This window comes from Octopus bimaculoides, chromosome 17 (genome assembly GCF_001194135.2).
Source record: "Octopus bimaculoides isolate UCB-OBI-ISO-001 chromosome 17, ASM119413v2, whole genome shotgun sequence".
NCBI classification, from domain to species: Eukaryota; Metazoa; Mollusca; class Cephalopoda; order Octopoda; family Octopodidae; genus Octopus; species Octopus bimaculoides.
Genome location: NC_068997.1, coordinates 9,105,545 through 9,120,826, shown reverse-complemented (window position 1 = coordinate 9,120,826; position 15,282 = coordinate 9,105,545). Strand labels below are relative to the sequence as shown.

General features: G+C 36.0%; 2 protein-coding genes across 5 annotated transcripts in view; one reads left to right on the top strand and one right to left on the bottom strand.

Annotated features, from left to right (window-relative positions):
• The window catches only part of LOC106869581 (protein BANP), a 38,263-nt gene extending 28,349 nt beyond the window's left edge, over window positions 1-9,914 (bottom strand). Inside the window, exons 1-3 of one of the 4 annotated variants that reach the window (XM_014915380.2) lie at window positions 9,700-9,914; window positions 4,627-4,850; window positions 54-155 (exon numbers count right to left, since the gene is read on the bottom strand). In XM_014915380.2, coding sequence (XP_014770866.1) covers window positions 54-155; window positions 4,627-4,638 — 114 coding nt within the window. In that variant the 5' untranslated portion in view covers window positions 4,639-4,850; window positions 9,700-9,914. The remainder of the gene's footprint in view (window positions 1-53; window positions 156-4,626; window positions 4,851-9,699) is intronic. The other 3 variants (XM_014915382.2, XM_014915377.2, XM_014915379.2) reach the window with 3 other exon arrangements.
• A 1,244-nt stretch (window positions 9,915-11,158) lies between these two features.
• LOC106869577 (protein O-glucosyltransferase 2) overlaps window positions 11,159-15,282 on the top strand; it is a 43,091-nt gene continuing 38,967 nt past the window's right edge. Inside the window, exon 1 of the mRNA XM_014915374.2 lies at window positions 11,159-11,549. Within this exon, the coding sequence (XP_014770860.1) occupies window positions 11,347-11,549 (203 nt within the window). The 5' untranslated portion in view covers window positions 11,159-11,346. The remainder of the gene's footprint in view (window positions 11,550-15,282) is intronic.

The following is a 15,282-nucleotide window of genomic DNA, read 5'->3' as shown; positions in this document are numbered from 1 at the left end:
ATTTTTTGAAAATTTTCAATGTATTTAGAATAAGAGATTGAAATATTTCTTACTGCTGTCACATTTTCTGGAACACTGACAGTGATTTCTTCTGGTGTTGGCTTTAAAGTGGTAGCAGCAATGCCGATATCAACATTGTTTTCATTCATTCCTCCCTGAGAATAGAATAACAAATAACAAATTTGAATTCAGCTATGAACAAAATGATTACAGAAACATGTACAGGCCTGAACTTCAAGTTTTAAGAATGGTTATTGCAGAGTGGTTTAGTATTTCTAGTGAAAGTTGTATCCTTAACCCTTTAGCATTTAAACTGGCCAAGATATGTTCCATGTTCAAACTGGTCAGATCTGGCCTCTCACACCTATTCTACCATGTAAACAATCACTACATTGAAATCTCAAAACTATAAGATTATGCATGATTCATTCAAAACCATTTGAATATTACATTTGACATGGTAAAGGGTTAAAGTAATACTCAAGCAGAATCAGTATGATAATTTATGGGACAATGCTAGTCCCTTGAATTTGAAGCATACATCTTCTGATAGAATTTTATACAGTTTCTATTAAGCCATTTTCACTCCCAAAGCTTGGGTCAATCTGAGGCTAAGATAGAAAAAGAAGCCCATGGTGCCATACAAGGCATTATGATTGTGAGCTTTACTCGCACATATAGCTCCATGTGACAAAAGTCTGTTACAAGAGTTGATTGTAAGGATTGAACATCACTTTTGTAACTCTCTGAAAGAAAGCTATAAATGTCACACATCTTTTTACAACTATTTTTCCATACTTGCAAGGGTCGGTTAATTGTTTTATTTAAGAAATTGCTTTGTCAGCTCTCACAGATGGATGTCCTTTCCTTATTCAACCATCAAAGCAGCAGGTCTGCTGTTACCTTTCTCAGTAATACATTACAATATGGTTTCAATGGTTGTAATATGACCTGATTAGAATCCAACACCTTCACCATTTTGATACCAACCTGCCTTTCATTCCATTATGCAAACTTCCCATTTTAAAGTGATCTAAATTAAAGCCTTCCTTCAAAGTTTCATGTTAATTTATGTTCCAAAGACCAGCTTAATAGCAACTAAGTGATTTTGCAAAATTTTTCATTATTTTCAAAATTAATTTAATATTAATTGAAACAAAGGCAGTGTTATTTCAATAGAAATGTGGTAACAAAAGGGTTAACCTCACAACCATTTTATTTTCTGCAACAAATAAAGTTTTGAATTACTTCAAGAAAGTAATTCATTTAATAATCAAATACTTAACTTGATAGTAGGCCTAGCACACTACCTGGTCCAACACCATCACCTTGAGTGCCTTCAGTAAAGTTTTTTTCCTTTGCAAGAACTAAAGCCTCCCATTCCTCACCCTCATTCAAGTTTTGCTGCAGATTGACTTACATTTGTTTTGACTGGACACTTGTCACAGCCAACCTATCTGGGAGTATGTACCCTTGTTCTCTAACTCATGAAAAGAAAATATATCACCATCCTTTTAACATCTACTTTTCAAAGACTGCATGGGTCAGACAGAGTTTGGGGCAGGTTTTCTATGGCCAGAGGCCCTTACTGCTGCCAACCTTCACCTGTTTCCAAGCAAGGTGATATCTCCTCAATACCAGACATATTTTGGCAAAATACTGTAAATAAACAACACAGCTTGTATGACAGTGACATACATTCACAATTATCATGTGATGTCAAGACAAAGTGACACATACAGGCACCAACCAGCATGGGCTTCTTTCAGTTTCCATCTACCGAATCCACTCACAAGCACTTTTCTGGCATAATAATATTGGTGGTCTCTGGCAGTCTGAGAAAGACAACTTTTGCTGAACAACCTACAAAGATGATTTGTTTATAGCAGGGGTGGGGAAACTTTTTAGTGCAGCGGGAAAAGAAAAAGATTTGCGGGCGGATCACAGGTTCTAACTCTTCTATCTGTGTAAATCTTGTATATATCTATATATAATTCAATATACATTAATAAAAGATAAGTTTAAGACATTAAATTAATGCATAACATCTTCATTAATGCCACCACTGAATTTAGGATGTTTATATTACCTATGCGGTATTCTATTTCTTTCAGCTAGAGTGTAGTTGGGTCTCAAGGGGGTGGTACAAACCTAGCAATATATGTTTTATATATTTAAATGGAAATTACTGAACGATTTTCTGTTTGAATCTAAACGCTCTAAGTCATAGTGGAAGCATGACCTGTGTCGCAAATAGGCAGACGAATATTATATAGATTTTTTAATTGAAAAATCTACTTATTTTGTACATACTAGTATATTGGCCTGCAGGCGCAATTATGCTCGAAGGCGGGCGTTTCCCCACCCCTGGTTTATAGTGATCAAATGTTTGTGCTATACATTAGCTCGCTCCCTCCATCAAATCAACAGTTCCTGTACAGGTGCATGGTGTGCCACATGTCAGATGTTGAAGTAATTGCAAAGCAACGTGTGATGAAGCGTTTTGCTTAAGAAAACAACACACTGCCCAATCTGGGAATTGAAACCATGATCTTGTGATTTGGGTGCAACACTCTAACCACTAGGCCACACACCTTTACTTGGAGGAAACAAATCAAGTAAAACCAATTAGGAAACCAGTCTAATGCTGTCACCTGACTTGCTGGAAATAGCAACCAAATCTTCTCCAAATAACACCTTATAATGGATAGTGTAACCCTAGATACAGTTTGAAAAGGAAAATGGTGGACTCGTGTTTGGAACATCTTTGGTCAGGACTGACCAAAAGTTAACAATGTGGCTGTATGATAAGTTTGCTTCCCAACCACATGATTCTGGGTTCAATGCCACTACATAGCACCTTCACCAAGTGTCTTCTACTATAGTTCTGGGCCAACCAAAGCCTTCTGAGTGGATTTGGTAGATGGAGACTGAAAGAAGCCAGTCATTGTATGTGAGTGCGTGTTACTGTCTCTTTGTCTTGACACTGTGTAATAGTTGTAAACAAGTGTCACCGTCATGCAAGTGGTGTCCTTCATTTGAAAACATGTCTGGTCACAGAGAAACATAACCTTTCTTGGTGGCAGGAAGGGCATCTAGCCAGGCAAAATCTGCCTCAACTAATTACACCTGACCTACGTGAGCATGGAAAAGTGAATGTTAAAATGATGATGATGATGATGATGATAAAAGGGTTTGTTTCAAAACAAGAATTTTATCCTAAGTATAAGAATCTTATCCAAAAAGCTAATCCATCATTACAAAATGGATATCTAATCAATAGCCATATTTCACTTTCCATTGACATAAATTGTAATGTAATACTAACATCTCATTTCTCAATATTATTCTATCTGTAACCAAAGATCAGTTTTACCTGGTGACAACCCAACATCAATCTAGGATGATGTTTTAGTTGTTATCCTCATCTTTCCTCAGTTTTCTGTTGAAGAAATAAACTAACTTCTGGTAATTTTTTAATATCCAGTCAACCAGTTTGCTTGCTGGATTTAAGTAGATCATATACTTCCCATCTCTCCCTTAGTCTTACTGCATTTTCAGTTTTAATATATTAACTAATATTGATTTCAAATGAAACCACAAGCCCTCAGATTTGTGGGTAAGATATAGTCAATTAAAACTGATCTCATTTTCTAAGTAGTACTTTATTGTATCAATGCCAGCTCTACATTTTAATTTCAATTCCCCGTGGATTTCAAATCCTTATATTTGTCCTTCTATCATACTTGCCTTGAACACTTGGTATAAAGCTCACAAACACATACGTAGAAGCAGGAACTGCTCTTTATTTTTTCCTTGTTCTTCTGTTTTGCAAATTATGTGGCAGTCTCACTAGTGCAGGTAATTCCAAAAAAAATGCATCCAGTACACTCTGTACAGTCATTAAGGGCATCCAGTCATAAAAAAAAAACATGTTAAATCTGACACTGGCGCTTGGTGTAGCCCTGTGAGTTATCAGACCCTGTCAAACCAGCCAATCCATACCGGCATGGAAAATAAACATTAAATAGTGATGATGATGATTTTGTTCAACAGTTTACTATTTCTGCCATCATCATCGTTTAACGTCCGCTTTCCATGCTAGCATGGGTTGGACGATTTGACTGAGGACTGGTGAAACCGGATGGCAACACCAGGCTCCAATCTAATTTGGCAGAGTTTCTACAGCTGGATTCCCTTCCTAACGCCAACCACTCAGAGAGTGTAGTGGGTGCTTTTACGTGTCACCCGCACGAAGGCCAGTCAGGCGGTACTGGCAACAGCCACGCTCGAAATGGTGTCTTTTATGTGCCACCCGCACAAAAGCCAGTCCAGGGGCACTGGCAATGATCTCGCTCGAAAACCCTACGAAGGCCAATCAGGCGGCACTGGCAACGGTCAAGCTCAAAATGGTGCATCTTATGTGCCACCCGCACAAGAGCCAGTCCAGGGGCACTGGCAACGATCTCACTTGGCTTGCCGGGTCTTCTCATGCACAGCACATATATATCGTCGTCGTTTAAATTAACAACACTGCCAGCTTCATGCCCAAGAACTTACCTGTGGTCAGTAGTTTCTATAATGTCTAACAGACTGGGTTTACTTAGAGTAATAGTGTTTACCAACCTTGTAATCCATTGCAAGAGACCAGCCTTGGTAATTTGATTGTAGAATAATAATGTTTAGCCACAGGTCAGCACTAATCAAGCAGGCTTATGATCAATGATGCTGCAGCCTGTCAGGACCCTTGTATCCATTGTGTCCCTGCTTTTCAAGACTGTAAGAGTGATATTGGGGTAGATTTGGCTTCTATCTCTAGCTGTTTGAGCAACCACATAGACACTCCCTCACTGGTTCATACAAAATATATTGAAAATATGAGAAACAGAGGAGCCTGCACTATCAAATTCACAATATTCTATGTCATCTTTTATAAATTTTCAAGAGAATACCACTGCCATATGGGAAAGAACTTACTAAGGCTAATTAAAACCAATAACAATAACTGAAGTAAACTCAATGCTATAACCACACCATCATTCCCATTTAACATCCATTTTCTATGCTGGCATGGATTGGACAGAAGCCAGCAGGCCAGAGGACAGCACTTAGCTCCCAATGTCTACTTTGGCCTCGTTTTTACAACTGGATGTCCTTGCTGATACCAACCACTTTAGAGTGTACTGGGTGCATTTTACATGGCACCAGCAATAGTAAGGTCACCAAGTAACCTGCAAGGCAAGACCCCTCAACTATAGAGGTGGGGGTAGTATTGACAGACGTAGCTTTATACCAAGAACAGATGGCTTTCTGTAGAGGATATACATGACTACCCTTGTTGCAAAAAAGAGACGGTGGTAATAAAGATGTGTCAGGGCATACCTGCAAGTTACACACAGGTGAACATGAATGATACAGAGGATTGTCCTTTCTGTTTGCAGTAATTTAGATTGCATGGCTGCAGGTATTGCAATATCACACAGAAATACTTCTAAAGCATGCACATCATCAGTGAAAAAGTATTAGTCTCAAACATCATGCTGTACCTACCACCTGACTTATCCTAACTAGCTGAATTATATAAATCTAATTATAAACTTGACAATCATATAAGATAACTAATTAAAAATATGCCAAATTTAAAAACAAATATATATATATTTCTGTTTTCTTTTCTAGTTAATTTAACAATTGGATTGAAAAGCCCAGAGGTTATTTGAGTGATTAGAAGTTGTTCTATACTGATTAGAAGATATCTTTCATAATTATATTAATGATATGATATTGCCTCTGTTGCAAACAGTGGTGATGTACAGTAGATCTGTTCATCATCATCATCATCGTTTAACGTCCGCTTTCCATGCTAGCATGGGTTGGACGATTTGACTGAGGACTGGTGAAACCGGATGGCAACACCAGGCTCCAATCTAAATTTGGCAGAGTTTCTACAGCTGGATGCCCTTCCTAACGCCAACCACTCAGAGAGTGTAGTAGGTGCTTTTACATGTCACCCGCACGAAGGCCAGTCAGGCGATACTGGCAACGGCCACGCTCGAAATGGTGTCTTTTATGTGCCACCCGCACAAGAGCCAGTCCAGGGGTACTGGCAATGATCTCGCTCGAAAATCCTACGAAGGCCAGTCAGGCGGTTCAATCTATAAAAAAGACCATCATGGGAAAAATGAAAAAGTCTCTACTTGGTTACTTGGCCTGCTAGAAATAAAAGTCAAATCTCCCTCAAGCCTATTGTTAAATAAAATTTGAGATTGGACAATGTTGTCAGGAGTACATTGTTCCAGAAGAAAAGATGACAGTCATGGCTAGAAGGGCCTGTGATTACAGATCTGACCTACAGCTAAACAGTCATAGATGTTTGAACTTTGATGAAGACAATCATGCCAGCTGTAGAAACTGAGCCAAATCAGACTGGAATTTGGTGCAGCTCTCTGGCTTACCAGTTCCAGTCAAACCATCTAACCCATGCCAGCATGGAAAGCAGATGTTAAATGATGATGATGATGAAGATGTGTAGAAAGCTTGTTTTCTGAGTTGTGAATAAAACACCCTTTTATTTTTGACTTGTTTCAGTCATTTGACTGCTGTCATGCTGGAGCACCACCTTGATGGATTTAATCAAACAAATCAACCCTAATGCTTATTTTTTTAATGTCTTGTACTTATCTTACCAGTTGCTTTTTGCTGAAACACTAAGTTATGGGGATGTAAACAAACCAACCCCAGTTGTCAAGTGGTAGGAGTGGACAAACACAGACACACAGACACACACATAATCATCATTTAATGCCTGTTTTCCATGCTAGCATGGGTTGTAGTTTGACAGGAGCTGGCAAGGTTGAGCTACATGAGGCTCCGTTGTGTGTTTTGATATGATTTCTACAGCCAGACACCCTTCCTGACACCAACCACTTCACAGAGTGTACTGAATACTTTTTATGTAGCACCAGCACCAATGCTTTTCACATAGCACTATCACTGACAAGGTCACCAAGTACCTTGATACAGGTTTCTGTCTACCAAATTCACTCACAGACTAAATTGTTTTACTTACTGTTCTTCCTTATATTCTTTAACTTTCCACCATTTTCAACTACTTTTCATGTAACCGATATCCACCATTATCATACAGATATTGCTGTATATTCTTTTCTACTCTAGGCACAAGGCCCGAAATTTTTTGGGGTTGGTGGGGGCAGTCGATTAGATCGACTCCAGTATGCAACTGGTACTTAATTTATCGACCCCTAAAAGGATGAAAGGCAAAGTCGAACTCAGAACGTAAAGACAGATGAAATACTGCTAAGCATTTCGCCCCGGAGTGCTAACATTTCTGCCAGCTCGCTGCTGCTGTATATTGAATAACCAATGTCCACCCACTGGTACCACTATATATTTAGTAACCATATACACTACCACTATGTTAGTACCATAATATATTCAATGACCAATGTCTACTACCAATAGTGTGTACCACCATACGCTTAGTTAGCAATATCCACAACTGCACTGGTACTACAATCTATTTGGTAACTAATTCCACAGGCACTACCTTGGTTTACTGTATATTTAGTAAGCAATATTCGCTACCACTATACTAATACTACTGTACATTTAATAATCAATGTTCACTACCACTACACTGGTACAACCAGGGGTGGACTGAGCCAGCGCTCAATTGGGCACTGCCCGAGGGCCGAGAGCTCTGAGGGGCCCGCACTCTACATGTTAACTCTACTAAAACACACATTCAAAGGGGCCTGGTAAACAGTTATGCTTGAAGGCCCTTAATACTCTCAGTCCGCCCCTAGGTACAACTGTATGTTTAGTAACTTGTTTGCTACACTATATTTAATAACCAATGTCCATATTATGATCTAACTTTAGATCCGAAGATATATGTATCGCTACCAAAGTATCCAAAGACTCCCCTTCATTTACATCTATTGTGACCTTACATGATCCTTTTTTCATATACTTTCATTTGAGAAAATGTATCTGAGAAATCTTTAATTCTTCTAAATGTTTCTTGCTCCCTATGACCCCTCAGTTTCTGCATTGTTCCTACTATTAAAGTTATACATTTTTTAGTCTTATCTTTTTGCTCACTGAGAAAAGACTAACATATCCATCCTTATAGTAATGAATGACCTTAATTAATGAGAATCCCTGATATCTAATTTATCTTGTCAGTAAATTTTATTACAAAATTTGGTTTTAAAAAAAATGATTCACCAAAGATATGCATTTCAGATATATTTTTACACAGAGTTTTAATAACATCCTCATCATTTGATGGTGAGCAACAGCTGATAAGGTTCTCAGCTATTTGGTTATGTCAATCTCACCAAAGCACTAAAATGCATGAAAATGCGAGGCTAGCTAAAGTACAATATATAAAATATTTGTTATATTGCCAAATAAATTGAACACTCGCCTAGTAAGGTCAGATAAACTATAAACTAAGAGATGAAACACCGATTGAATTAGAATGTTCTTGAAAAATCAATGTTTTTTTTTTTTGCTGTTGTTGCTTTGGTAGTTATTAACTATTTAACTAAGAAGCTACAAAAATAAAATGTGGATTTAAAAAGCTGATTTACCAAATAAACTGTGATATGCCCATGCAATATGAAATGTAACTTTTGGATAAACAAACGTGATGATAAACCAAAGACAACATTCCATTGTTTTAGAGAAACTTCTTAACCGGAAGGAAACTGGCTCTTTACAGTTATGCGGGCATTTTACACCATTCTTATTTCAGAAAGATCTATTTTATGGTCACAGGTTCTAATTAGTTTGGAATTTAGTTATTTTGTAATATTTTTAATGACCTTTGTAAAAAAAAAAAACATTCTCTCGACATCTAAAATGAGCACAAAACAAGGGAGTAGATTATTGCCCGATCAACATTAATAAACTCTGTTTATCAATGGAGATAAAAGCTCTCTCTCTCTCTCACTCTTTTTAGTGGGGAGTTGATTGAATAAGAATTATGAAACGTTGAAAAATATAGTTTATTCTGTTTCAAAAAAATATGTGAAGTAAATAAAAGTTACGCATGCCATGGCAAGTAAAGTTATTTCCGGAAAAGTAACCAAGAGGGTAGTGAGATGTTATCAGGAAATCGGAATAGAGACCATATTTTATATGTATTAATAAATACACAAATCTATAGAAATAACTTGTGAGAGATTCCTGTGATGAAGGAGACAGATATGTGTAGCAGACGATGACAAATTAAAACCGAAAACATGCGTGTTGGTTTGGTGGTGATGAAGTAAAGAAATAAGAAAGTGGTCACAAAATGAGGGAGCAGCACTACGTAGAAAGATGGCACTCAGGTTGGTGGTAGCTTCAACGGAAAGCTTCCTCGTATTTCATAACCGACATCATTAAACGTTATTATTCGCTCTTATTCTCAGCGTGCCTGCAATAATGTTATATTATATGGAGGCATCAGAACTAAGCTGACCCTGCAATTCGAAGTAGTTAAGGGATTAAGTTGATGGATCATTTTTGTTTTTGTCAATATATGAAAATTGTATTGAAATTGGTGCATCGAGCAGATTATTGAATCCTCATGCCGCACTTGGAGGACAAATGGCTTTGGAAAGTGATACTAAGAAAGGTGCCTGGGCGACCAAAATCCTTCAAGTAACAATTCAAAACAGAACTTACACTAAAATAGGACGTCTGCACAGTTTGGCGCTACGAGAGTCAAATGTTTCAGCCAAATCACGTCTTGCGTCTCGAGGAAAAGGGAATCGGCGATAATGGCGTCGGGAAACGATAACCCACGAGAGTGAAGCCAACATTGCGCATGTCAGCTCTTCCACTAGTCTACTACTCTCCCCTCTGCGCGTGTCTCGTCTTTCGCTCCGTTCAACCTTTCATCATTCAACCTCGTTAAAACGTTTCATCCGAGTCGCACCGACCGCCGCATCTGACGTTGCTTCTTTCGCTTTACATTGCTTTACCCCCCCCCTCCCCATTTTTTTTTTTAATTGTATTAGTTATAGTGCTTCCTCTCTATTCATTACTGATTGTTTTCAAGCATCGTTTTATTTATATTTATCAATTAACGACATTGATAAGTAAAAATAAAAAAAACAAAAAAAAACAACAACCATTTATTGTGGAAAACAATTAGTCTTGTTATACATCAATTACAGTCATTTTACAGAAATCCTTCCTCTGCTACTTTTTATCATTTCAGTTCACCAATTATACATCTTCCTTTCTGTTCATCTTCATTACAGATTGTTTTCAAGCATCGTTTCATTTATATATTTACCAATTAATAATATAGGCAAAAAAAAAAAAAAAACTACATTTAACGTGAAAAACAGTTATTCTCTTCGTTGTAGCCTATTACAGATTATTTCAGTTATTTGACAGAAATCTTTTTAAAAAGGGGCTAAATTTATACATACTTTTTAAAAAAGATCTTGACGCATTAATAGAAAAAAAGACATTTCCTATATTCAATAAAATATCTTCATAAAAATCTACTCGTTTTTTTTTCTCTCTCATTGTGAAATTAGAAATGTTTCCTTTTTGTTTCCTTCAAAATTATATAGTAATAACTTAATTAATCATTAATTAATTCATTCTTAACACAAATTACTCTGAATACCTCAGATTACTTCTATTATAATCCTCATTTGTTTTATCACAATACGGACTGCACATTATGAATAGAAATATGAAGCGTAGAGTTGTGCCGTATTGCGATCTATATTTCGGATTGTTTTTGTTACTGCCGTTGTTTAACCCCAGGTCAATCCTGTTTAGGAAGACCTGTGATTAACGACGTTCCAACCATCCATCCCAGCTTTTATTTTCAGGATTTTCAGACAGTATATCTTGGACCATATGAATTAATGTGTTTCTTTTGTCTAGGACCATATTAATTTAATGTGTCTTCCTTTTATCTTCGACAGCATTAATCGATGTGTCTTTCTTTTCGAAGACCGGTAGGATGTGATTTGTGGGTGACTGAGCTGCTATTTCTAACACGTGTGACTTTGTGGGGGACTACCGTGTTGGTTTGTTGTAGTTTTATTGTAAAGGTGGAGCTTAAACCACCGTAATGTTGATTGGACATGAAAATAAAAGTTTATCACGACTTGGATAGTTTACGTAATTGTCGATACTTTTCTCCACACCCACCACAAAATAAAAGTAAAAATAAACAAACCACTTGCTCTAACTTATAAAGCAGCTATGTGACAGTTAAGAAAACAAAGTACCGTTCATTCTCGGCGATGCCCCTCTCTCTGACAACATCTACTTGTAGAGCATAAGAGACAACAAACCAAAGTAATGATCGGGAAAATATTTTATTTCAAGATTTTTCTGTCTTGTTTCCTCGCTATTTTTAATTCATACTGGTTATGTGTCGATGCCGTTTCGAAAACAAATGTAGACAGAAACAAGACGTTAGTCTGGGGAATTGGTTTAAGAGCAAATGCCACATTACCAGTGCGGTATTTCTTTATCCAAGCTGTCGATCGGTTTGGACGAAAGTAAGTATTCATTTATTTACTTCACATGTTGTCAACTTATCTGCGCCTATACATGTTTGAAACTTGTAAGATATGTTAATATGAAACATTAAATTCAGACCGAATAACAGTAAGGAGTTTCCCAAAATATTTCAGGGCCTAGTTTTTGGTCAGCTATTTTAAGCCTGGAACTAATCATCTTTATTTCCTCTCTTTATTTATGGATTTGCTTCTAGAAAAATTCTTTGAAATTTCAATTTTCATTTTTTCCTCCAACTTAAATTTCGCGCTAATTACCTTGTTTTTGTTTGTTGTTTTTGTTAGTTTTAAGGACACACTTTCAACTTCTTTCAATCTTATGTTTAATATTACAGTGAATGTTATTTCAGAATACTTTAGGTGCTTGAAAAAGAAAATTGCTTATTAGTATCAAAATTTACATGCACTCTTAGATGACAGTTGCATTAGAATTCGCTAGTCTTAGAGTGCATTATACCACTAGATATAAGATTGGTAATTCGTCAATGAGATAGAATGTCTCAGTGACGAGAAAGAAGTCTTTGCTGTGGCATTAAACATGGAACTACCTTAGTTACTTTAAATCTAACTTGGTACGGTGTTTTCTTTCAGCCACGTTGTTAATATAGCGATGACTTGAAAGGTCAGATACGGTAAAATCTGACTTCATTCATCTACACTAAATCCTCACAATGGTAATAATTAAGCAGCCAGTATTGTCTCATATAAGGAGCTGTCGAAAGGTCCGAGCGTATTATTCTCGACCCATAGACTTCATTTATGCATTATCTTTTTGTTATTCCACGATCAGTCTGTCTTTTATTCTGATTCCATCAAAGTTGTATTAATTTTCAGTTCGTCGACATTTACTGGTATAACCTTTGTTTTCCTTCATAAGTATATTACGATTGAAACATTACCCAAGTGTTTCACTGAATTTTTTAATTAATCAAATACGTGAGAAGATAAGTTTATTTACTTTGAAAATTATTATGCATGATGAAATAATCACAATAGGAAATTTCAAACAAAATAAAATAAACATAAGAATTAATAAACAACAATTCCATTTCAATAAATATTATTTTACTGCCTGAAACCAGTGAAATTAAATTGGATTTTAATTGACTATAATTTTAACATGTTATTTAAAAACAGCAAAAGGAAAGGCATGACCAATATTTGTACTAATCGAGCCCTACCTTAAGAAAATTCCTAAGAGTTGTACTATTATCTAAATCCGAATCGAAAATACTTGAAAACATTTTCCTTTTCCAGATGATCTAATAGTTTTGTTCATATTAGGTCTATTGTATTTGTAAAAATAAGTATGGAATTAAGACGTTCAACAAAAATCTTTGGAATGATATTTTGTATTAGAATTTGCAGTTATGAAAAATTGTTTAAAGAATTATTCACTAAATTTAAGAGACTCAAGTTTTAAAAAAGAATTTTTTAGGCCAAAGAAAAAGATGTTGGTGGAGTTTTACAATAACTATGATTAACCTTATGATGAAGGAAAAAGTCACAGATTTGGGGGAGCAAAAATGGAAAACCAAAATTGTGCAGAATCGTAATTTCTGTTGTATGAAATAGAGGAATACTAATAGATAAAGAAGGCGAGGAAAATACTTCAATCCCTTGCCATTTTTCTTCCCCATAATGTAGCGAAATCTATTCCAAGACTCTGCCGAAAAAATCGATAAGTTCAAGATAACTTTACTCCCACACATGGTCAATATATTTTCAGAAGGATCCCAGCAGATAATTTCTACGGCATAATCAGTTTGAGGGTGGACATAGTTTTAAATATTTTCAACAAAAAGTTTCTGAATGAAAAATCTTTCAGATTAAATGTTTTATTAAAAAACTTTTGGAAGCAACATGAGCATAGTTCTCTGGTCGGAGATAATTTGAAACTTTAGGAATTTCGGTCCCATTCAAGGAGTATTTTGGTATTAAAATTTTCTAAACCGAACATTCTTGAATAGCGAGTGACAGCTGCATTTCTTTCAACTCCACAAGAAATAAAAAATTAGATAATTGCTGGCTAGATTTGTCTTCATTATCAACGTACCTTTTTAAAGAAGAAAAGCGAATTACCTTTCATAAGTCTTTTATGAACAAGTATATTAGATACAGCCTTTAGGTAAAAATGCTTTGAGTGCTTTCAAGGATAAAATTAGCCCATTCAAGCCCAATTTCGCCCATAGAACACGAAGTAATTTTTTCTTTATTCTTTTTTCTTTTGAGACCTTTTTAATTACGTCGTTTATGTCACCAAATACAATAAATTACAAAAAGCATTGGTCCAAGAAAGCTGACTTGCGTAACTCCTAATGTAAGTTAAACTGAAACTAGAAGAACAATCTTCAACACACACTTGAGTTTTCTAAAGTTGTGATACTGTATACTCTTAAAACAATACTTGAAGTTTGGGAAGTTTTGATGCAAGTTTTTAACCAGTTTTTCTTGTTTAATTAATTCCAATAATGAATACAACAAACTACGAATATATATGAATCTGGTGGGGTTTTTTGTGCATTGGGATGATTTTCAAAAAAAACTTCTCCATAGCTGCTTGTTTGAAAATAATTTTTCCATATACATTAAATGTGGTCTTGTGTTTAGATAAAATTGTTTGGATGTATGTAAGCTTGCGGGATTTTTAAAAACTTTCTTAGTTCAGATCCCGCCGAGGTGGGACTCGATATAATCTATTCCATGTGTTAAATTGGGCCACTTTAAAGAAGTAGATCTTTTATTTAAAAATAGGGCTTAAGGAATACCAATTCCTGTTACTAATTTAGAAAAACAGTTTCATGACCTGTTCGTATATAGAATCACGAGAAAAGAAAACGTCAGTTAGAAGTTAAATTTATATCATTAGCACGATAATGGAATCAACTCAGGAATAAAAACAAGCTACAAAAAGAAATCATTAAATACACCAACTTTCCTCAATGATTCCACTAAAATTTGTTTATTGGAAGCAAACGTTTTGGTTTCCCATCACCAAAATACCCTTTTGTTTAAGTTTACTCAATTTTGTGGATGCTGTAACTTAGAAAATTGAGTAAACTGACTTCTCCGTTATTTAACACTTGAATATAAGAACATAGTAATGTTTATAAGCCAACTGAATGTGGCAGTCTTAAGAACAGTTTCTTGCATATATAGTGATGATGGGGAGTTTAAAGTTTAATATGAACATGTCACGTGACAGTTAGCCGGAGCCTACCAGCAAGTATTTAAAGAGAAATTTGGCAGGGTGGTCACCCTCCACTGACATTCGTTAACGCTGCATCGAAGAAACCAAAGAAAAAGGCAAAAAACGCACTGGACACCAGCGCTGAAAATACCTCCGAAAGGTGGGGGGGGGGGTGAGCACGACGTTGAAAACGATAGAGGAGTAGGGGCCGAAACCGGGACATGATTCCTCCTAATGATGTCCTTAGCCACTGGATCCTATAAAGGAGCTGTTGAGGTAACGAACCACGAAACGTGGTTGGAATTCCTCGAACCTTTTAGTAACTCTGTTAATTCAGTTAAATATTTATAAAAATATACATATACTCATAGTTTGAAGTCTATTTTTCTTGTTTGCATCAACATACATATATAATATATATATCATCATCATCGTTTAACGTCCGCTTTCCATGCTAGCATGGGTTGAACGATTTGACTGAAGACTGGTGAAACCAGATGGCTACACCAGGCTCCAATCTGATTT